Source organism: Seriola dumerili, unplaced genomic scaffold (assembly GCF_002260705.1).
Source record: "Seriola dumerili isolate Sdu_G_001 unplaced genomic scaffold, Sdu_1.0 BDQW01000109.1, whole genome shotgun sequence".
In the NCBI taxonomy this organism is placed as follows: Eukaryota; Metazoa; Chordata; class Actinopteri; order Carangiformes; family Carangidae; genus Seriola; species Seriola dumerili.
In genome coordinates, this window is record NW_019174364.1 from 340,349 (window position 1) to 363,658 (window position 23,310).

The 23,310-nt window shown below is 41.9% G+C and overlaps 1 protein-coding gene across 1 annotated transcript in view; it reads right to left on the reverse strand.

Moving 5' to 3' along the window:
- erc2 (ELKS/RAB6-interacting/CAST family member 2) overlaps positions 1–13,240 on the reverse strand; it is a 34,457-nt gene extending 21,217 nt beyond the window's left edge. Inside the window, 3 exon segments of the mRNA XM_022746785.1 lie at positions 2,250–2,324; positions 2,680–3,114; positions 12,569–13,240. Coding sequence (XP_022602506.1) covers positions 2,250–2,324; positions 2,680–3,114; positions 12,569–13,240 — 1,182 coding nt within the window.
- Positions 13,241–23,310: the final 10,070 nt, after the last annotated feature.

A 23,310-nucleotide genomic window follows, 5' to 3' on the forward strand; every position in this document is an offset into this window, starting at 1 on the left:
ACAGAGAGATCAGCCAGGACCGGAGAGAAACGAGAGGAGGGAAAGAAAGAAAAGTAACAAGCTGTAGCTTTTGCCGTAGTTGCTTGCAGATCAATGCAGAATCCTGTCTCTGGACTGCGACTGCGAGTGCAGCTTTAGCTTCACGGCTTTTTAAATAAATAATACAACGTCTTTAAGATTAGCCATGGTCCATCTCCTTCTCCAGCAAAGCACAGAGCAACCATGTTCCTTCCTGTCTTTCTCTCTTTTTGTGTCTCTCCTTCTTTCCTCCTAATGGCTCTGAACTTATGAACTTATGGCCGTTAGTAGGGTCAGTTGTAACCCACTGCAGAGGAATATGGGTAAAGTATCATGATGAGGAATGATGGACTATCCGAGAAGGATCTGAGTGGTTAACATCAATGCATGAGCACTGTACATGTACATGCACTTCGCCCTGCCGCTGCTTCTCACCTCAGAGTCCATGTTACGAGACAAACATCAGTGAACTAATATTGCTGCAATAGACACAAGACACCGTACCTTCAAAGGAGGGAGATTTTATTCCATCCACATGTAATCACTGGTACATCGACCTGGACAGTAAATCTTGCTCTTTATTTCTCTTTTCCTGCCTCTGTGTGTCTCTCTTTCTCTCTATCTCCTTGCATACTAGCCTCTCACTGTCATAAACAACCACACCTGTTTCCATGGTAGCAGCAGGCAGGCTATATACTGTGCACTGTCTCTGGTGAGTGAGGAGGAGAGGGCGGGAGGGATGTAGGGAGCGAGAGGGAGGGAGGATTATTCGTGCCTCCATCAGCATCAACACAGCAGAGGGAGAGAGTAGAGGGGAGAGATGCAGGGTCTTCCTGCACAGCACAGCACAGGAGGAGGAGGAGGAGGTGGAGGAGGAGGCGGGTCTTCCCTCGCTCTGTATGCAAATCTACACATGACCACGCCGGGGGAGGCTGGGGCCTGCACAGCGCCGATCCAGCCGAGTGAGAGGGGCTATGTCAGCTCAGCGATGATGTCATGATTTATTTTGAGGAAGTGATGTCAGGCCTCTGCAGTGAGGCTGGGGGTGTCTACAGTGGGTTCAGTAGCTGGATGGCCCTGATTTCTCTCTGCTGCCAGATCCAGCTGCTGTACAACAAGTGCTGATCTGAATAGACATTATTACCCTTGGAAAAGAATATAAGCATATTATAAATATTTGCATACAGTATCATTACAGAATGGAATATTAATGTGCGTGAAATTAAATGTTCTTGAGCTGAAAGCTAAAGGCAATCACAACTGATAACAGTGGTCTGAAAATGCAATCCAAAAGTCCATCTTCTTAAATACTTATTATATAAGTATAATATACTAATTGAATATGAATGTTTGCCCCAATATTTAAATCTCCTTCAAACTTCCTCTGAAGCTTCAAAGTTACATAAAACCATTACATACACATTCTTCCACTTCGTCTTGCCAAGATGCCATTTTAAGACATGCATGATCAGCTTACATCAAATAGAAAATTCTGCTTATCTTGTGTTTGTAATTCAGCCTGACATGTTTTGTGTCTTAAGAAATTTTAAATGATGCTCTGCACATGGTGAACATGCACAAAATGTGGTTGAAGTGTCAGACCCACAGTCTGTGATGTTTGCACACACAGTCTCTAATGTTAAAGAGTAAATTACTATGATTAAATTTGCCACTACTTGTCATGAAACCAATGTGTCGCAGTTCGGCTGCTATACATCTTGGGCGGGCTACGACAGTGCAAATGTTGAACAGTTATATTGATTCTTGTTTATGTTTACACAACTGCTTTGTGAGCTGACACACAGTGTGTCTGCGTGTCTGTGTGTGAGAAAGAGAGATAGAGAGATGGGACAGTGTGCTGACTATTGACTCAGCTGCTGAGGATCACAATGACAACAATAGAGTCAGTAGAACACACCAGTGTAGGCCTAACTATAGACATGTAGCAGTTATTAACACGGTATGGGGACTGTGAATGTCAGTGACTCAAACACATATAAATACGCCATCTGATTTTAGATAAACTCTCCATGATTATTTAGTTTGTTACAGTCACAGAGGAATTACCTTACCTTCACATATATGTATAACATAATAAATGAAAATTACTGCAGCTGGATAATAAACTACATATTGATTATTTGAAGGAAAATTATCTAAAGATGTCTCTTGTAATGGTGCGTGCAGTATTTGGTTGTGGTCGGGCTGTATATGGTGAGTCAGGTTCTTACTTTCATCTCTATGATGGTCTGCAGAGCCTTGGTTTTGCTTGGATCCTGATGCAGCTGATTTCTTCTGTGCAGTTCCTTTCAGAAAAGAGACAACATTATTCGGCACCTGAAGAGCAGAATCTATTGTCAGCTCTACTGAAAGCAGGGCAATTTAACTCAAGACTGAAGAGAAAAAAAAAACACAAACACAAACACAAATAAATGCATAAAAAGTCTTTCTTTACATATAATACAATGGATGTGCTCTGCGGTTTTCCGTTCATACATTACATAATCCATATGCTACAATTTAAGCAGCAGAGTAGAGCATATGGATTGTGTGACACTCTGTACTGCCCTCTAGTGATGACAAAATAAAAAGCAGTCATTTTCAGCTCTTACACAGTGGATCTCATGTATTTATATCAACATAACCTTGGTCATAGGATACCTCTCGCAGATGGATGTTCTCCTTCTCCTTTTGGTCCAGAATGACCTCCAGATGTCCCAGCTGGGCCTCTGCCTCAGCAATGCGCCTGGCTCTCTCCTGCTCCTCCTCCTCAGACGCCCTGCCCGGCCCCGGGGGCAGCCCTTTACTCTGCAGCATCTCCAGCAGCTTCTTAATGGACTCATCTCTGGCACCCAGTGTCTGTTTCTGGGTCTCAATCCTCAGTTCCATCTCCTCCAGCGTCTTTCTTAGCAGGAAGAGCTCCTTGGCCTGCCTGTCATGTTCGGCCTGCAGCCGACGGAAGTTCTCCTCTGTCAGCTCGATGGTGGTGAAGTGCTCGGAAGCGGAGCGGTTACCGCTCTCCTGCTGCAGCAGGTGGTTCAGGTCTCGCTGTGTGCGCAACTCGTCCTGCAGAGCCTGGATCGTCATCTGGAGATGCTGATTGACACATACACAAACACACACACACGTACACACACACGGACTCAACAATTATTGATTTTAGGAATAAACACACAAAGTTTGTCTTGATAACACCACACATGAGGGTAACCACACATTAACACACACTTCTGAAATGCTGTTGCACACGGTTCTGTGGAAAAATGCTACAGTGGGTCAAACATGGGGAATACGTTACTTACCTTGGGATATCTTTAGAAGCATATAAACATTTAACAACTGATACTGTCAGATGACAGTACGGTTTATCTGGGGTAAATATGTGAGAAAAAAATGCTTTTTCTTTTAATCAAATCAATGAATCCATTGGAATTGTAGTAAGAATTTTACTACTCATAGAGAAAATATAATAAGGTTCAGAGTAAATCACAGCTGTCAAGGACTAATTTATTAGTGTGCTGTGAAAGGCTGCTCTGTTTTTATACACATCAGCAGAATTAATGAGGGCTGTAAAGTTAATCAAAGCAGAAGACCACCCCGATGCTTTCCTGCAGCACAGCAGAGGTCTTTGCTCTCTGACACTCAATCTGAGAGGCCTGGATACAAATAATGTACTTCAAGCATCAGATAATAATGAGCTGTTACCATTGGTGGATTCAAAATATGAAATATATATAATTGGACCTTCAGCTTTCACACACTGTAGAGAGGAAACGACCATATGCTGAGTAAAGCTGTGCAGGTCTGGGAATTTGTGTGTGTCCAGAATAAAATAAAATAAAACACACACTATTATGCATTATTTATCTTTTTTGTGTGCAGGGCTGTTGGATCTGGGTTTAGGGGAATAAAGTTTAGGGCCAAAGGTCCAAAGGGACAATTTCTTTCAAAGACTGATTCAGGCTCAGTTTGCCTGTTGAAACTTTCTTCCAGCAGATATCTCCAGAGAAAAACAGATCAATCCAAGAAAATGGCCCAGCCTGGATATAAAGGAGTGGAAACAGTTTCTTACACTGAAGTCAACTTTACAGGCAGTCTGGGGTTATATGGTTTGTGGTACTACAGGGAGATGGAACACCAGACACATTTGGAGTGACATAAATTAAACAAGTTAATCCCCTTCTATAGCTTTACAGTGTTAATGGGGAAACATATGAGGGTTCACGGGACAAGGAGGTAGACTGAACTGCTGCAAATATTTCACTTCTTTTTGGAGGTTACGGGATTCATAGGAGAGGAGGTTGTATGGTGCAAAGGGATTGCCAGGTGTCTGAAAATACACGCCACACTGAAGGTGACTCTATGTTGTGCACACAAAAATGTGGTGCAAACATAGGGACAAACCTTGGTTCTCCTGGCATCCAGCAGCTGCAGAGCATGGGCAGAATGAACAGAAAAAACAAATGTATGGTAAAAAACAGAGCGTCAGAGCATGATGCAACAGAGACGGATGATCAACACAAACCAGCCAGGGTTTCAAATGAGAGCCACTCATCAGTGTCTGTCCAGCTGCATGTTTATCAATCCTCAGCCCTCAGTCAGTACATCCCATTCACAATAGACCTTTTTCACAGCAGACACTCTGGCTTTTCATAGCAGGAAAAGCAAAAGGGATCAATCATTTTAATAATGATCGCTTTCCATTCAGGTGAGCTTGTTGCAGGGTCTTGGTGTTTTTGCATGCTGGCTCACTGGCATGCCTTACTTAGACACTTGATGGAACTGAGCCATTATTAACGACTTTTGTTTCACCGGTGCTTTTCCTCTATGACAAGTCAAAATGTCCGCTGGGAAAAAAGTCGATATAGCTACAGACAAAATATGACTTTATCAAGATGACCTTTCTGGAGAGAGATGAGGAAAAGGTTTGACATGGCTGTAAAATTGCTCCAATCGATCACCATGGTTTTGTAATAACTAACCTTGTATAAGCATTACAATTTAAAATAAAATTAGTAGTGTAATGCTGATCAGATAATGATGAGATTAGGTATTAGTTGTTGTTGTAGTGTTGCAAAATTAATTTATTGTTGAGCTGAAAAGATTAGTCGATGAACTGATTACTAGTTCACCAGAAAATTAAACGACAACTATAACTGAATACTTATTTAAGTAATTTTTCAAGCAGGAATGTCAATATTATCTAGTTCCAGCTTCTCAAATGTGATTATTAGTTGCTTTCCTTTGTCTTATGTGATAGTAAACTGAATATCTTTTGGTTTTGGACTGTTGGTCTGATGTGTGGCTTTGGAAAATTGTGATGGCCTTTTTTCACTATTTTCTGACATTTACAGACCGAACAGTTAATCAATAAAATAACTGGCAGCACAATGTAAATAGTCATCAGTTGCAGCTCTGATCTATTGACGCTATTAACACACCGAGATAAAAAAAAAAAAAAGCAGTGTATTAATCCTGAAAAATAATTAAAGGAAAAGTAAAAAAAAAAGCAAAAAGCAAAATCTGTTTTTCATCCCTCTAACACTCCGCGCCTCACTTCCACAGTGCACAAGCTGTGATACTGTCATGTGAAGCATGTGCTCTTCCAACCAAGAGAGGGCAGTGTTTGTGTTAGCAGAAGGACCTGATGAATTTTCAGCTGACTGCAGGACCGCTGCCATCTTCAACAGTTTTTGTCACACTCCCTTATGTGAGTCAGTGGCATTTGGTCCATCAACAGAAACCACTTAGTACATCTCAAATTCATACTGTATGAGTGTAATTTGCATTCATTAGCATGCACATGCTATCACTTACTCGCATTTCTATAAATACAGACAGACAGGATCTGTACACTGTCCAAACCTTAAAACTAGAATATTTTATTGACATCACAAGGGTTTTCCTCATATGTGTGGAATAATCCTTTCATAAATAATCATTTATAAGCTCCTATGTATATAAAATACTTTAAAATATGTCTTCTCAACCATTATTTAACACATGCGATATTGCTGTGGTCAGTTTAACCAATCAAAATGAGAAATGGCTGGTTTCCTTCATGAGTTATGAGCATGTCGAGAGTAACTCCCTGAAAATATCAGTGCTGCTCCCCTGCTTGTTCCTGACACTGCTCCCTCTCTCTTTCTCATCAGTGCTCTGTCTCTTTGCCCTGATCAATAACCTGCTGTCTTGGAACTAAACTGCAGGAGGCACTCCAGTGATTCCATTTGCATAATTGCACTGTGGGTTAAAGTGTCTATATGGCCAGTCTTCCTGTATCTCCCCCGTCATCCACAGCAAAATTGTACCAGTTCCTGTGAGTCAGTCATGACTCAGCAGATACTGGAGCTGTGGTCACCAAACCTCACAGGAAGGCTTCTCTTCCGCTGCATATCCTGAAAATGAGCTTCCAGGGGTTTCACGAGTCAAGCAGAGACGTTGAGCTACAGTGCTTCCCCCTCTTACTGACACCTGGGGCAGCCAGGAGTAACTGGCTGTCAAAAATCCTTTTGTGCAGAAACACAAAATCCTTCTGAGAGCTACAATAGACAAGGAGCTGGATTCTGCCATCCTCCTCATCTCCTCAAAACCTCACAATGCCAAAAGCTCAGTCTACTTACATGCAAGTTAATTACAAATCCAGCAGCACGCTGCAGGTTTGATTTTTCACAAGATTAAGAGTCTGCAGGCATGGTAGCAGCTGTGTGAGGCTTTACTTTATGTTACGAAGTCGTACTATTATGTTCACCCTCTTAGTTTAGAGTGTTGACATGTTGACATTTGCTCATTAGCAGTAAACACATAGTACAGCTGATACTGATGGGAATTAGTTTTGCAGGTATTTGGTCATAAACCAAAACTGAAATTAAACTTTTGACCTAAAGGTGGCACTAGAGGAAAATTAAAGAATGATCAAAGTTATAACAATTCATCCTGACAGGGACATGAATGCACCAAATTTAAAAAAAAAAGTCAGGGGACCACTTAAGTAATTAAGATTCATCACCTTGGGACCATGAATGCCTGTAAAAATGTTGTGGCCATCCATCAAGTAGATATGGGAATGATGTACTGTGTTTCACTGGTAAATAAAAACTTTGACCCTGTACTGGTGGTAGAGGAAAAGCCAATATGATTCATCCGCTGGTGACCATGAATGTCCCAGAGGATGACAACCATGGCAACCATCCAATATCCAAATAAGATACTTGACTAAAAATCAAAAATGTCCACCTCATTGTGGCGGGAGAGTCAGGAGATTGACTTTTCCCCTGAAGGGACGGTGAATGAATGTCTAAATTTCATAGCAATTCATCCAATAGCTGTTAAGATATTTCAGTCTGGACCAATGTGCTGGAAAAGCCAACTGACCGACATACCTACTGCCACTCCACTAGCACTGCTAAAAATGCGCTTTGCAATGAAACATGAAAACTGTTGAAGCTGCTCTGCCCACAGATTGATACTGAAAGCTGGTGACATTCAGTTCTTTTATCAGGTGGCACAGGCACAAGCAGCTACATGTGTGGTATATTGTATATGTGTATGTGTGTTAGAAAGAGTGGGTGTTTGTATCTGACAGATGGACAGCTCCAAAGCACTGAGTCAGAGAGGCCTATTGCTCACTATATTCTTAATCTCTGTGTTGTATGTCGTGATGGCAGACAATATACAATTACACCCACAGCCATGCCAGCAAACGTGGCATTTATCCATCTCCACTAAGATAAAAGAGAAAGGTGGAAAGTGATGTGAATGCAGAAAACTGAGAGTCAGGACAGCAAGCAGGGAAAAAGTAAGTAATATTATACTGAATACTGAATTATATTTTCCTTACAGTACTTTTCACCATTCACCAAGTGTGTAGTAGGTCATTGCTAATATCTTTTATTTATTTTTCTGTTTATTATCTGAAAACTTGGGCAGATATTAAGAGCTAGGCTCCCTTTCATTTGCTCAGTGTCAAAGTGAATTGTGATATTACACACACACACACACACACACACACAAACTTTTCATTTCAGCATTTATAGCACTAAGTCTCAAAAAGATGGCATTCTCTGAGCATCAGCCTCCTAACATGTTCACAAAAATGACTGTATATAAAGATGTATATCTTTATACACCATCTATGATTCAGTGACAAAGCTAACACGATGATGGTATGTTTACCATGTTGACCATCTTAGTTTAGTGAGTAAAATACTCAGCGATCCACAGCCAGTGTGTAATGATGAGGTGAAGCTGTTTCATTTCACAGTTATTTTGCACAAAACCAAACAGTCTATCTACCAGTTCCAATCAATAACCCATTCAAATAAATTGAAAACGCAAAACCATTGCCATGCAGGTGTTGATTCAAGACAGTGTTCGGGGTAAACACCCCTTGATCCAAGTAATATTTGATCCTATCTGAGTATGTGTCAGCATGTCGCTGCTTCCTACAGCTGAGACAGTGGAGAGTCACTCAGCGCTCCATACCAAGAGGAGAAGAGGAACAACATGGACAATGATCCTTAACAAGCTGTTACATAAACTGCTGTATTTTTGTGGAGTTCAATACAAAACATGACACATAGCTCAAATAAGTTTGCAGTAATAAACCCACTCTTCTTCTCAGAGCGCTTTTCCTTTTTCTTTCACTCTATGTATGACTCCCTCATCCCTGCATATTATCCTAATCCTAATATGCAGTGAAAGAAAATCTCACTCTTACACCTTAAAATATCATGATTTTAGATTAGACTATGTCAAATGAAGTAATCTCTATTTTTATGTCATGTTTCAGTGTATTGTGTTTACATATGTTTCCAGACAGTTCCTAAAGTAAAAGCAGTGGAAATGACAGGAATTCACCTTCTTGTCCAACGATGAAGAATACATCTTCACCGTTGGATTCTTACTTTACTTGTTAAGATGGACATGTCTGCTCTGTTGGCACTGCTCTGATCTAATCTAAAACTATGCAGCTCTGGAGGAAAAAGACACCAGTGGACTGTAACATGTCTTATCCCTTTTGCTTTGTTCTTCCACCCTCCACTCCCACCTTAATCTTACCAGCCTTGCTCTTTGTAAATCTCTCCCTGCTTCTCTGCATTTCATCTCGTTTTGCTGAGATGAGATGAGGACAGAGGGACTCCTCATTTCATCACCTTCCTGTCTTCTGGATGGAGCAGCAGCCATCTTACGTGCTCAGATAAGGTGGGCGGTTGCCACGGAAAGGATCCATGTGCTCTTTGACTAGCTCACATGATACTTCCTGTGTCCACATGAGCTCACCGTGTCATCATGACATCGCTCTAAACATCAATACCTTTTCTCATCTTGTTTGCCTCTGACTGAACACAGCAAAACGCCTGTATATGAAGCACACGTGCAAACAAATGATTGTGACAATACCTCTCCAACAGACAATACAGCCAGGTGGTGATGACTAAACCTCTATACACACATTAGCAGCTGGCATAACTACTACTACTACTGAGGGGGAGAAACCTCTAATCCAAAATGCAAACATGTCCATCCACACACAGTACACACCACAGACTGTACGGTACACTAGTGCTCACAGGCACGCATGCTTATTCACATGGGTGATCCAAATACTGTATGCCCAACCCCCCTGCGCTTTGGTGAGACACAACAGTCCCACCATGTTCACATGTTCACACTTTGACTGCGCAGTGACATGTAACAATCAGCAGCTTACAGTAAATGAAAAAAAAACATGTCATGTCTGAGGCACAGACAAGGCAGTGTGAGATCAGAAGCTCAGCCTCCATTTTGGGGATTGCGTTGATGAAGGCTGACTGGGTGGCTGAACAGCAGTGGTCATGACTCAGTCAGATATGGTACGCTCTAGCTCACACACTTGCCTCCAGCAGCTCATGTCCAGCTTCAGCACGACAAAAAATTCTGCTGAATTCAAGTCAAACGGTTCTGCTTTAAAACAGCCTGAGCCAGTTGCAGAGTACATTAAAAATGCACCACACAAAACAGTCCTGGGCTAATCATTACCTTTAGTCATGACCATCGACTATCTTGATTGAAGCTCTGCAGGCAATGGTTGGTATTTCACTCACAGTGGAGTGTGTGCTTTACAAAACAGACTCTAATGCCTGAATCGCTTTATTATTTTCCTAAGATGTGGTCAAAATATATATATACATATATTCCCGGATTTTATTTTTCACTAGATAAATAATGCATGGCATTTGCTCAAGCTAATAGAGGCCTGAGGTACCTGATGCAATTGTAAAGGGTGCTACAAGACAGAGTTAATGACTGGCCTGAAATTACTCCATTATTAATGAGGCAATTTGCTCCTCAGTCAGCCCGATGGGTGTGACCAAACCATCCCACCGTAAGTGTACACTTACGTAAGAACGCCTCACAGCCCCAGAAATCAAGACAGAAAAGACCAATTATAGTAACAAGGCACATCTGCCTTTTATTAGCTGACATACTTCATTAATGAACCCTACCAAGAGGGATATAAATATCATTCAGTGCAGAGTCAGAGCGAACACTGATGGACAAGGCTGAGGATAAAAAAAAAAAAGAGTCTTTTCTTTGTATCGAGCACAAAGGCATAAAAGCCCACAGCTTTCATATTCTGCCGGACACATTCAGCTCCTACAGTGTATGAAGCCAAGCTAAAAATATATTGTACAAGAGGATTCATGCTGAGTATTTAATCGCACTGAACATAAGAAATAAGTGAAATGATGAATGGCTTGGGTTCTGTCAGTGGCAGTGCTGGTTTAGCTTGAACAGGCACATTCTTTTCCACAACATTGTCCTTGCACATTTTCATGAATCATAAAGATATAAAGGAATCAAAGTACCTCTGGCTCCCCTCTAGGGATCGCCAGCAGGTAAAACCATCCGATTGTGAGGCAGAGAGCTCGACATCCTTCCCGGCGTGGCACTGCTTCAGGGACGAGCTGGAAAACTGCAGCCTCTTTGAGCTCAAGTGAAAACCTATTCGTTTTGGAAGGGAATGTCCACATCCAAGCAGACGCGCACAGACAGACCGGTCTCATTTAAGGGTCACACTAATGGTGTCCTGCTATGACCTTGAAGAGGTGGAGTTAACAGCGTGCGCCGCTTTGAGTAATGAGTGGCCTACTGGCTACTCCGCGTCTGACAGCATCACTCACTTCCTCAGACAGAAACGTAGACAGACTGGCGCAAAAGACCACAACCAGCTGGTAAAATTCAGCCTTTACGTTGCTTGAGGCGTTGTGTAATTTGCTGCATCATGCCACAGCCTGTCTCAAAAAGAAAAAAAAAAAAAAAAACACTGTATAGCTTCATCTATCCAGTTAAGCAATACGTTGACCTATTCCACGATCTATCTCAGTGTGTCGTGCACTTTTGCTTGCAGTGGAAATGTCAAACTAAAGGAAGGGTTTAATATGCAAACGTTTTGTCTGCACTATGAGTCAGCTAACTATTTGCTGTTATATATTGGATATCCCAAAGAAGATGAAATTTGTTTCTCAATTTGAAGAGGAAAATGTAATCCAGCAACTGAGGTTAAACATGAATATCATCAAAATTAGGCGAACACGGACAGCATCGTTCCATGTTGAACCCAAGTGCAATGAGTGATGTTTGTGTTTTTACGTCTACATTATTGCAATTAATGGTATCACATTTTTAGCTTACTGTTAGAAGAATACGTGTGGGGCATATAGTATATAGTGGGGAGTATATCTGCAAATTGTGTTTTTTTCTGCGTTCTGTCAGGACAAACAAAACAAAAAAGAAGCACTGAACTGTATTTGAAAATAGTGAAGGCCAGATGAACAGAGGTGGACAGATAGAAATGGTCAAAGTCCGACTAAGTAAAGGAGAGACTGTGGAAAGGGAGAGAGACAGAGAGAGAGAGTAAGACAAACATTAAGTGTTTAAGTGTCCTTGACATTTGTCTCTGGGCCTTGTGCCTACTGTTGTCAGTTACTGATTTAACTGGGCCATGACTACACCCCCATAATGAGGCAAGCAATCTCACTCTCTGTGGACAATCTGATAACGACAATCTGATAAAATAAACTAAAATAAAGTGTCACTGTGGCAAAACTCTACACAGAAGCTACAATTCACCTGTTGGCAGTGTCATCATCAAGAGTAGACAATGTCTTCACACAGGGCTCAAGGCTCTGTATATTAGCACAGATTTCAAAAACTAGATTATAGAAAACAAGATTAAAGGGTTTTGTATTTCCTGTGGCTCAAGTGGTCTCTCTGACATTGATTCTGTACTGGAGTACTAGGCGAGGAGAGTGTGTGTTAAATATTTATGTACACAAAGAACTCTTTCCAGAAAGGTTTCCACAAGTACTGAAAAACATGACTGACTGCAGTAATTCTCTGATTTCTTGGACTGGGGGTGACATTGGTCTATTGCAGAGAAAAGAATGGTGAAAGCAGAGGCACAGATCAAAAGAGACAGTACTTGAAAAAATAGAGAGACAACATACTAGCAGCAACTGATATTTACTGCAGTATTGAGTGAATTACCTCAAAGTGCTGGTCTCACCTGGTTCTCCTCATGAGTGACTCTCATTTGCTCTTTAAGGATTGATGTGCGTGCAGCCTCCTCTTTCCTCATTATTCTCTCCTTCTTCAGCTCAGGACTCCAGAAGCTCTTGATGCTGTTGGTGGAAGAGCCCAACTTACTGTCCTTCAGGTCAAGCTCCCTGCGCAGCATCTCATTCTCCCTCTGCATCTCCCTGAGCTGGGCCTGCATCTCCAGCAGCTCCCCCCCACTGCCCCGCACCGCCTGCCTCAGCAGGGCAGAGGGCACCCCCTGGTGGTGGTGGGGGTGCAGCATGGAGAGGGAGCCCAGGTCACTGTAAGACAGAAGGTCAGCATGGGGCAGCCCCACTGAAGCAATGTTGGGGCTGCTGCCCATGGCTGTGACGCGGCCCCCGTACATGGCCCGGCTGGTGGCGCGACCCAGAGTCATAGTACCTTTGGGGTAGGTGGCAGTGGAGCCCACGCCCTCGTGGTCACTCAGGTACATGGGCCCTGAAGTAGCATAGGCAGCGTTGAGGGACTGGATGTTCTCCATGGAGAGCGTCTTGCCCCCCGCACCACCCCCGCCCCCGCTGTTGGCCCTCCGATGGCCCAGTCTGGGGGACCTTGGCAGGCGCGGGGACCGTGCGGGGCTGCTCTCTATATGGCCTACAGCTCTGGCACTGCCGTACATGTCCTGTGAATCGGCGGTGTAGCCACCAGAGGGTCCTTAACAGGGGCACGCTGAAATGAGACTGCTCTGACTCTCTGAACCACACATGGGTGACTTATTTCATGCCTTAGTAGGTGCAGCACATCAAAGTCCGATCTGAGGAAACAGGAGAAGAGCACCTGTTAGGTGAATAACAACCTTTTGTATGTATCAGATGAAAGGCTCAGTAAAAAAATGTACAAAACTTTTTTGAAAAGTACATTCCCCTCAGAAACTGAACTTGGGAAAACAAATAGATTTGGACTGTAAGATGCTCGACAGTAGATGAAAAATAAACAGTTCTGTTAGCTTTAAGACTGTATTAGTCAACATCAGCAGTAAACTGCCACATTTTATGTGGCTATACTATTTCAAATGGCCTACAGGAATTTCCCATCATCCTGGATTTCCCACTGGCCAACATTTATCTAAATCCCATTACTTCTGCTGATACAGTCAGGAGAGACAGAGCAGCGCTACATCCACACGGTATATCAGCTAAATAACAGACTAATTAAAACACAGGATACAGTGCAGAGTATGTCTTATGACACATTTGTCTGTTCTGAACAGTGATGGCCAACTGCCTCATATAAGAGTGAATAGCAAAATCCACGGTCTACTGACAAAACATATTAGATGTTAAATAAATTGTTATTTTTCTAATTAATTATCTGCAAAAACATACAGGCTATGATTTAATCATTCAAATGCCAATGCCATTTTTTTTAAAACAAGCAAAGATTCTGTGCATCAAGTAATGATGTATAGACCCATTTAGCAGTTTATGTGCGTGTGGTATTAACTCTTGGTTGCCTAGTTGATCGGCTCTTCTTATATTTCCTGTGGAGAGAACTTTGGAAAGTGGGTTTGTTAAATAGTTAGCTCATCGCATATCCCATATGTACAGAAGGCCAACAGTGTATGCTGTTACGGTATAAAAGCAGCAGAGTACATCAACAAAGGGCACTATGTTGAACCAAGCAATACAATCAACACAATAACTGTAACTCAAAGCAATAAAAATCAGCTATGACAGACAGCTAACATTATCAGGCCCATGGCATTTGACATAAAGTCATCCTCTGTAGCATTGTATTGTCTCATAAACATATACAACTTACAAATTAAAATAGACAAGAGACTTGCAGTGATTTAATAACCACTGATGTTTTTCAATTCACAGTATGACTGTGCAGAGAATTGGGTTGAGCACCTTTTTGCTGGTCTGATAGTACTAATGTTATTGTTGGGACACATGGGGGAAAATACCTTACAAATTATATTTTGCACAGTTCTAAAAAAGGCAATTAGCTAAATAAGATAATTATAACAAGCATACCAGACTGTGAGACTAAAACCTAATCAGCCTTTCTGGCCACAATTTTAATTAAAATTGTAAAAAAAAAAATGGTAAAATAGTGCAGATCCTTCTGGCTAACAAGGAGAAAATGATATTGGAGGCTTAATTTTTAATAGTGTAATAATGGGTCTGCCATTTCATGCCATCTCTGGCCTCAATATATCTCAAGATACATCACAGGCTATGATTTATTAAAGCTTAAGATGGCAGGTAATGACAGTGCCATTATTACACTATGGAAGATATTTTTATGTAAAACAGAGAAAGCTGAGAACAGCAACACACGTTGAAGACAAAGACAGTGACTCAGGCTGTTTAAGTCACAGGCTGCATGGAGATGAATAATATTGGAGAAAAAAAAAACTCTTCAATCAAAGTGAACTATGGTACTTTCTCTCCTCTGGTGACTCTTGCTCAGACCCAGTTGCCATGGTGACTATGCCTGGACTAACACTGATAAAGCACCTCAGTCGTCTGACATAACAGTAGCAGAAGTTTCCAAAAGGTGTGGAAAAAAACTGACCAAAATGTAGGTGGGCTGTGTTGCAGGAGAGCCAAGGAGACATGTCGGTCTGTAGGATGCATGGGTGCTTTCTTTCTTACAATCCCACGTTTTTAACTTCATGTAAATTATTTTATTTTAATTTGAGTGACAGATGAAATGCTCATTCATGGCATAGAGAACCATGTGTCTCCTCAGTAAAATTTTGGGCTACAGGGTCCCTCAGCTGCGCTCACCGAGGCATCATCTCTAAGGGAAACTCAAATCACTGCAGGAGATCTCACACTGTCATATCTGCTATATTAAGTAACAGGTGCCTAGAAATGGTATGGGACTGTACAGATATAAAATGGCAGAACAAATCAAACAGAATCTGTTTAAAGACTTGCACAGAGCATGTCTTAAGATTTTGAATTCATATTGTAACCTATAAACAGTGTAAAACCTTTTTTTAGTTCCTCTGAGAGACACAACCAAATTAAATTCAAATTTTAAATATGCAGACATATGCAACACCAAATACTGCTGCGCTTATCTTCAGCGGTCAGCTTGCTACAGCAGGTCTGTGAAGTCTGGCTGCTAAATGGTTTAGGAGTAGAAAACAGTAATAGCAGTGCAGTGGAAACAGGACAAACAAAGCAACTGTTAGCGCTGTTGATTCAACTCAGTGGTCATTTTTGAGTCCGTACTGCAAAAGCAAAGTGTCCTCTGAAGCTTCTTTCAGTCAGTGTTTGTTAAGATCTACTTGTAATGACTTTTTTTCTTTCATTATGTTTGTCTGTTTGGCATATGTTGTCCTCATTTTTTAGACTTTGTCCATGTCACCACTGATTCACCAGTGATCCAGGCAGTGACTCTCTGGCTCCTTTGTACATCTTCCTCGCGTTATCTTTTGCTGTCCAGCCCCCTATTGAAGCTGACACATTCTATCAAGTGGTATTCAACTATGATTCACTTATGTAGCTGCCTTTGTTATTGTAAACTACAAAAAAAAAAAAAAAACAATGTAATGTGACGTGGGGGACAGTTTCAAAAATGATGCCAACTGTGCCATGCTAGTGAACCAGTGATCTGGGATGTGTGCCATGTGACCACAACATCCCAGCTGGGGATGTTTGTTGCATGTCGTCCCCCTCACTGCCCATGTTTCCTGCCAGTCTTCACTGTCAGTTAGTGTATCTAACAAAGGCACATATGCCAGGAATATAATAGACTACGACATTAATATAAAATAAAAAACCTGCAGCTCTGTCAACCTCAACAAAAATCAAATGTCTTTACTTAACTGCTACATGCTGCAGGGCATTTGTATTGTATGATGCTTCTGTTTTTCTGTCCATCCAGTGGCTACACTCTCTAATCAGATGGGTCTGATCAGATTTTACAGATTGATTGCCTGGTGTCTTGGAGCACTGGGATGGAAATACTGAATCCATGTGGTTTGATCAAATAACTTAAAGAGCTCATTATCTATATGTATTTTTTATGAATAATCTATTAAGCCTTTAGTCCATGAACATGCCAGAAAATGTGATGTTCAGTTTTCAATGATATAAAACAGAAAAAAGCAGCACATTCCCAAATGTTTGGTGTTTCTGTTTCTAAAATTGTTGTCAATTAATTTTCTGTAAGTAAATCAATTATTTGACTAATCATTTCAGCACTAGCACAGTCGACATCTAAGTCAAATATCAATTAAGTTGTCTACAAACCCCTGATAGAGACAATGATGTTCTACCTCAATGTTCTACGCCTATTTAATAACATTACTCTAATCATTTTATTCTTCTTCTAACCCTGTTCTAAAGTAAAATTTCATATCTGCACTGGAGGATTTCACCACTGCATCAACCAGATCCACACAGTGCCAAGGCACATTGCTGAGGATGCCAGACGGAGGGAAGTGACCAAAGTGCAATAAGACAGTAGACTAGTCATATTATTATAGGGACAGTGATAATATTGGAGTACCACAAGGGAGGCCAGCTGACAAGGCCAGTTGTAACCGTTCATTCCACTCTACAGTTAACTTTACAAAGGATACTAAAAGTAAAATCTGAGAGAAGGTGCATAAAATGTTACTATTGCAGCTGTAGGCTGTTATGTGTAATTTTACAGATATAGTTTTTTTTTCATGCAGCTTCTCGTGAATACTGCCCATGCTGTTGCTGTCACTCATTTCTGACCTGTCAGTTGCGTAGGTACTAGTAAGTAATTACAGTTACCAGCACCCAAAAACCTGTCAGCAAATGCCCATAGAGACCACTGAAGAAATTATCACTGGCAATTCAGAGAGCAGTGACGCGGAAACAGCAGAGAGGATACAGATGTTCTGAAAAAAAAGACTTCACCACAGGCCATGCTGAGTTTATCAGAGGGGTCAGTGATACTGATTTCTACAAGGCAATCATGACATTTTGAAAGCCAGCATGCAGGCATTTTGTTTTCACTCTGATAAAACTGCACTGGATGTGGATACTAGTTTAAAGCAGGGATCTTTGGTTGTGAGGGTGCGCTTTTGAGGTCAGAGCGCATGTCTGGAGCGGACAAAGAAGGACATTCTTCTATAAATAGCCTTTACAATAGGTTGATAATAGAGAAATTTCATGTGAGAAGAAGCACCAACCGGTTCAGTGCGGTGCAGTGCCACTTTGGCAAGTGCATGCAACACATGCAGCCTCCTCATCACGTATTCTACTACAGAGCCACAACGCCCCCGTGCCTCACATTGACTTCACTGGTTGGTTGATTGGATGAGAAAATGTAAATGTGCTACTCTAAATGGCCCGGTTAACCCGACCAGCACATCCCAATGTTGAACGAAAACTGCTCGTTAGCAATGGCTTCTAATAGACTCGCTAAACACGTGAAACGTCCTCGACAGATGTTTATCCTAATTACACGTAGGCATCTGTTTTCAATTACATTTTTTTTCTTAAGGTCTTCTAACTGAGGTGCAGGCAGAATTACATTTGATGCAGCACAGGAAGGCACGACCGAGCAATTGACAGCTCATTGGGCCTACATTTCCGATGGCTCCAGCGTGGCGTGCGTCGAGCACCTGAACACACCAATGAAATATTAGTGTAACCCGCCGTGCTGAAACCTTTATTTTGAAATACGCCGCTGCTCTATCGTCTCAACACGGCTTTAAAATGCAAATTGTCTGCTATCAAGTGATCACTGACTGGCTGTGTCTATGCAATCAACAGAAGGGTTTTTTTAAACGCACATAGCCTGTGCTTTTTCGGGCAAGTCGCTCACAAAACGAGAGGACACTTCACGGATTTTAAGTGTCATTATCTCTATAATGAAAAGCGGATGGACTGGGTGCAAAATAAAAGAGACAAATATACCTTTATCGATGTTAATTCCTCTCCTTCGCCGCTCTAGACGGCATCTTGTCGCCTCCATTCACCCTAGCAGCCTCTCTCAGCATCCTGCGCTGTCATTGGGCAGCGGACACGCTCTCTCTCCTCCTCTACACACCAGGGAGCAGCATCACCACTACTGCAAGTGGCAGCTGGCAGGAGGGGATGGGCGGATGAGATGCAGTGAGCGGCCTGCACTGAATTTCACATCATCTTGGTGCCGAATGGGAATCATTGACCCTGTCCACTCACATTAACTGGTTATGTTTGGATTTTTTTTTTTTTTTTTACATATATATATGTAGGCTTTCGCTTATTGGCACTAAATGTCCCTGATCACTTATTCACCGGTGTTTACATGTTACTGTGATGTAGATACAGTGGCCTATATGTCAGGATGGGTGGGTCTAATTTAAAATTATATGGGTGAGTCTGATTAGTAGCCAAACTTGTACGGGTAGAGCTAGCAATAGTGTCTAAATTTCTGGATTGAGGTAACATATGCCCTAAAATTAGACTCGCAGGCAGCACTTCCTCCCACACTATGCATCACTCACAGCAGGCTATGCCTATGTAATGCTGTAGGTTAGAGACGTAGGTGGAAGAAGTGCTCATATCTTACTTGGTATTGCTGCTTTTACTGAGTAAAACAAACAAAAAAAGTAAAAGTCATGCATTCAAAATTGTATATATATATAAAAGTACAAAAGTATTAGCATCAAATTACACTTAAAATACCAATAGTAAGTACTCATGCAAAATGGACTTCTTCAGAATAAAGTATTCCAGCGACTGGAGGGTGGTCGCTGTAAGACCAATAAGACAGCAGACTATCGTATTATTAAAGAAAATGATAATGTTGGAGTACCAAAGGGGATGCCAGCTGACAAGGCCAGGTGTAAGCCTTCATTCCACTCTGCAGGTAACTATTGCCAGCGACAACCTGCTGACTGCTCCTGACGCCAAACTGCTGCTGCCCATCACTGCCACTACTGCTAATGCACCGGCACCACCGGCTTCTACACCCATCCTACTGCACCCCACTGCTGCACCCAGAACGCCAGCCAAGCTGCCCAAGTATAATGGGATGACAGAGGTAGAGCTCTTTAACAAGTCCAGCTAGTAGCATGGCTCAGCAGCTGGAGCGACAAAGAAGCTGCCACCCACCTGGCCCTGGCGTTGGAGAGAAAAGAATTGCAGGTGCTCCTTGACCTAGCCCCAACAACGCAGCAGGAGCTCCACGCCCTGACCATGGCGCTGCAGAGGCAATGAATGCTAACTGTGTTATTGGCGACTTAGTACCTCGTATCCAGGAGCCTGTTGCCGTCATGTAGCCAGTGTAGGTGGGCGTGCATAGTGTCCTCGGTTCTCAGGTCAGCTCCACCCCTCACTCTTCCTCAGCTCCACCCTCTCAAGCAAATATGGCTTCTTCTGGTTTCAAAAAACCAAGATGGCGATGGCCAAAATGCAGACTCCTGGATTCAAAATGCTTGTTTACAAACCAATGGGTGACGTCACGGTGGGTTACCACTTGGGGGCCATACACAAGTGGCCAACCCACTCCACGGCTGACTGACAGAGGTTGACCATTCAACTGGAATGATGCCTGGGCTGTAGCCTTCACTCTTGGCCTACCACGATGCCCGCCAATCCCTCTGCCGCACCCTGAGTCAGGCGGAAAGGAACTACTAGACGCGAGCCACTGGCAGGGACCAGGCGAGGTTGTGAACTGGGTGTCTGGGGTGATGTTCTGGGTGCAACCTGTGGTGGTGCTGCACCAAAACAGACTCTCACCCTACAGATGGCTAATGTTAGGGGTTCACCAAGAGATGGAGCTGTGCTAATAATAGCAAAGGAGGGGGATTTGCACGCCTGACAGGCGCTACTCTGGGTTACAATACCTTTTTGTCCTTATCTGCCTCTTTTCTTTTTTTTTTTTCTTGCTCCATCACTACTCTTGCACAGCTGATCCAGTTGATTCTTATTGGCTAAGGAAAGGAAGCAAAATTACCCCAACACTGTTTGCATGAAAGAGGATGAAGTGTGCAGGAGTAGATGAAATAAAAGCTTGTAGCACATGGAGCTCTCAGTCAGGAAACACTTTTGACTTGCATGTCATACAGTAGAAAGTTGTCTGTCATGCTAATATTATATTTTAGGTTCAGATGAGATTTGGATTATTAGAAAAAGCAAAATCAAAAATTCAAATTGAAGACATTTTGGTAAAAGCACATTTTCTCTTTCTTGCCAAGTGTTACATGATCAATACCACTCTCCTGCCTGAGTGGTAAACATGAGGCTACAGTCAACAGTCTTAGCACAAAGACAGACAACACACAGCCTCACTCTTTCCCAAGTTAATAAAATCTACCCATCCGCACCTCCAAACCTGACTAATTAACATATTAGACTGTATCTCCTCTATTTAATCTGTACAAAAAACAAAGTATAAAAACCACACATTGTGCTTTTTGATGGGATTTTGTGCTGGATTATTTCTTGGCTGGAGTTTCCGCTGGTTGCTTGGTAACCTCATAGTGACGACAAGACTCAAGGCAGTAGCTTCATATTTACCATACAGGCTTGACAGTGGTATTAATCTTCTCATTTAAGTCAGCAACAAAGCGTACAAATGTATTTCCCAAAATGTCGAATGTAGTCCCTCATGTTTGAAGTTGAAAGAATTCAGAAGAGCACAGATAGTCTCTTGTTTTAAACCAAACAGCTGAACAGCATTACAAATATGATTTGCCTGAAGGTAACCACATATACAGTGAGCAGGTCTGACAGAGGAACTTCTGTTGCAGCATGAATCAAACTATACTGACGACAACACACACTGTGACTTCACCACGAGGTGAGTACATCCTTCATAAGTGTTCAAACAGACAGCCCTGCAGACTTTTCCAAAACATAACAATGTCCCCCTGGCTCCTGTCTTCCTGCTGTCCTCACCTGCCTTCAGGCCTCCTGGAATTTACAGGGACTTTCTCCCATTTTGCATTGTAAACACTGACGCTAAGTGTGGTTGACAGGGCCCAAAGGAGAGGAATCAGCATTTCTATGTCCTGAACACAAACACAGAGACACAGACACACACATAGACTCTCTCTGTCTCCCTCTCTCTTTCTGTCTCATGCATACATACAAGGTTATATGAACAGGAAGTGGGGATTGGGTACAGTTAGAGGCTCTTTGAGCTCCATTTGATTGAATACCTTTTTCCTCTATATTTCCATTATGAGATCCCACCAACAGGCAGCATGTGAGTGGTGGCTGGTTACTGTAGATGTGCTTGTCTCTTTCAGGGCATTAGAGCCAGTGCAGAGGCTTCTTTTTTTTTCCTTCTCACAATTTGACTTGCAATATGCTCCTGTGTGCCCAAGCGTTCATTTTGTCAATGTGTGAAATGCTACCAGAAATTTCCATTTTCTTCAGATTTGTCAGTATCAATGTCTGAATGAATACAAATTATACTTCTGTGGAGTAAGAAAGAATTAATTGTCCATTAATCAATTAGACAGAGAATCAGACCCTTGCCTTCTCACAAGATATCAGAGATGTAAAAGTCTCAGTGTCAATATTAGACACATTTCTGAGAGGTGCTCTTTTGCATGCAAACGTACACACACACACACACACACACACACACACACACATACACATCCACAAGTATATTTTCATGTCCTGCACAACATGACATCCAGCCTGCACTGGCTTACAGGGCATGAGACAACAACAGTCAATATAAATTTTGATGTACAGCCACAAATGAAAGGAACATCTGGAAGATAAAACTTTTACATAATAGATATGTTCTATTGTGCAGGATACAAGATACTCTTGTCATATTAGTTATGCTTTTTATGGTTTTATGGTTTTATGGATCCTCAGTGTTCGTTTTTGAATAGAAGAATAAGTAATTTTGACAAAAATAACTTTATGATTGTGACATATATAAATTAACCATTTGAGAAATTATTAAAACTCAACTTATTGCTATGAAATGTATTTCATGATCATCATTTATATCAATGGAGTTGATGTTTTATTTCAAAATACCCTTTTTCAAAAGTCTGTTTTTTCATTGTGGCATTTTTTTTCCCAGTGACATTTTTTTTTCATGTCTCATTTTATTTCATGATGTCACTTTTCATGAGAGTGGGTTTGTCACCACCTTGTTGCCTTTCAGCCAATCATGTACTCCCTGCCTCTCTTACACAGCAGGCTCAACAACTGCTGTCAGATTTAACCGGTTAGCTCCTGTTAGCTAGAACAACAATAGTGCCTAAGTCATTCTGAACCAGCCAACTAGAGGCTGCTGGGGTAAATAAACACAGTCACTCACTTTTTTTATTTGGCTATTAAAACACTAGTTCTGCTGAAGCACTTTCACAAATTCAGCAATTGTTTAGATGCTATTAAGATCTGCTAGTTAGTTTAGAAGTTGATGAGTTGAGTGATGAGTGATGAGTTCTCTCTCCCTGTCTCTCTCTTACTGGATGTGTCTTGGATCAACAAATGGACTTGTTCATCAGAGTGTGGTGTGGCCTTCAGTGCAGGCTATTACTCATGATGTAACCAATCAGATGGTGCTGTGGGCAGGACACTGCTCCAGACCACAGAGTGGTAACTATAGACACAGAGAGGCAGTTGCACCAGAGCCAAAGTAGCACATTTCTAAATTAATTTATTAATTGGTTATGGCATGCTGACCAGCTAGTTTCTGCCTGCTCCCCAAGTAGATATGAGGGCTTATTCTAAGCTAACAAAACATGAGTCTTAGATACAGGTGATTATACACGAATGAAAATAT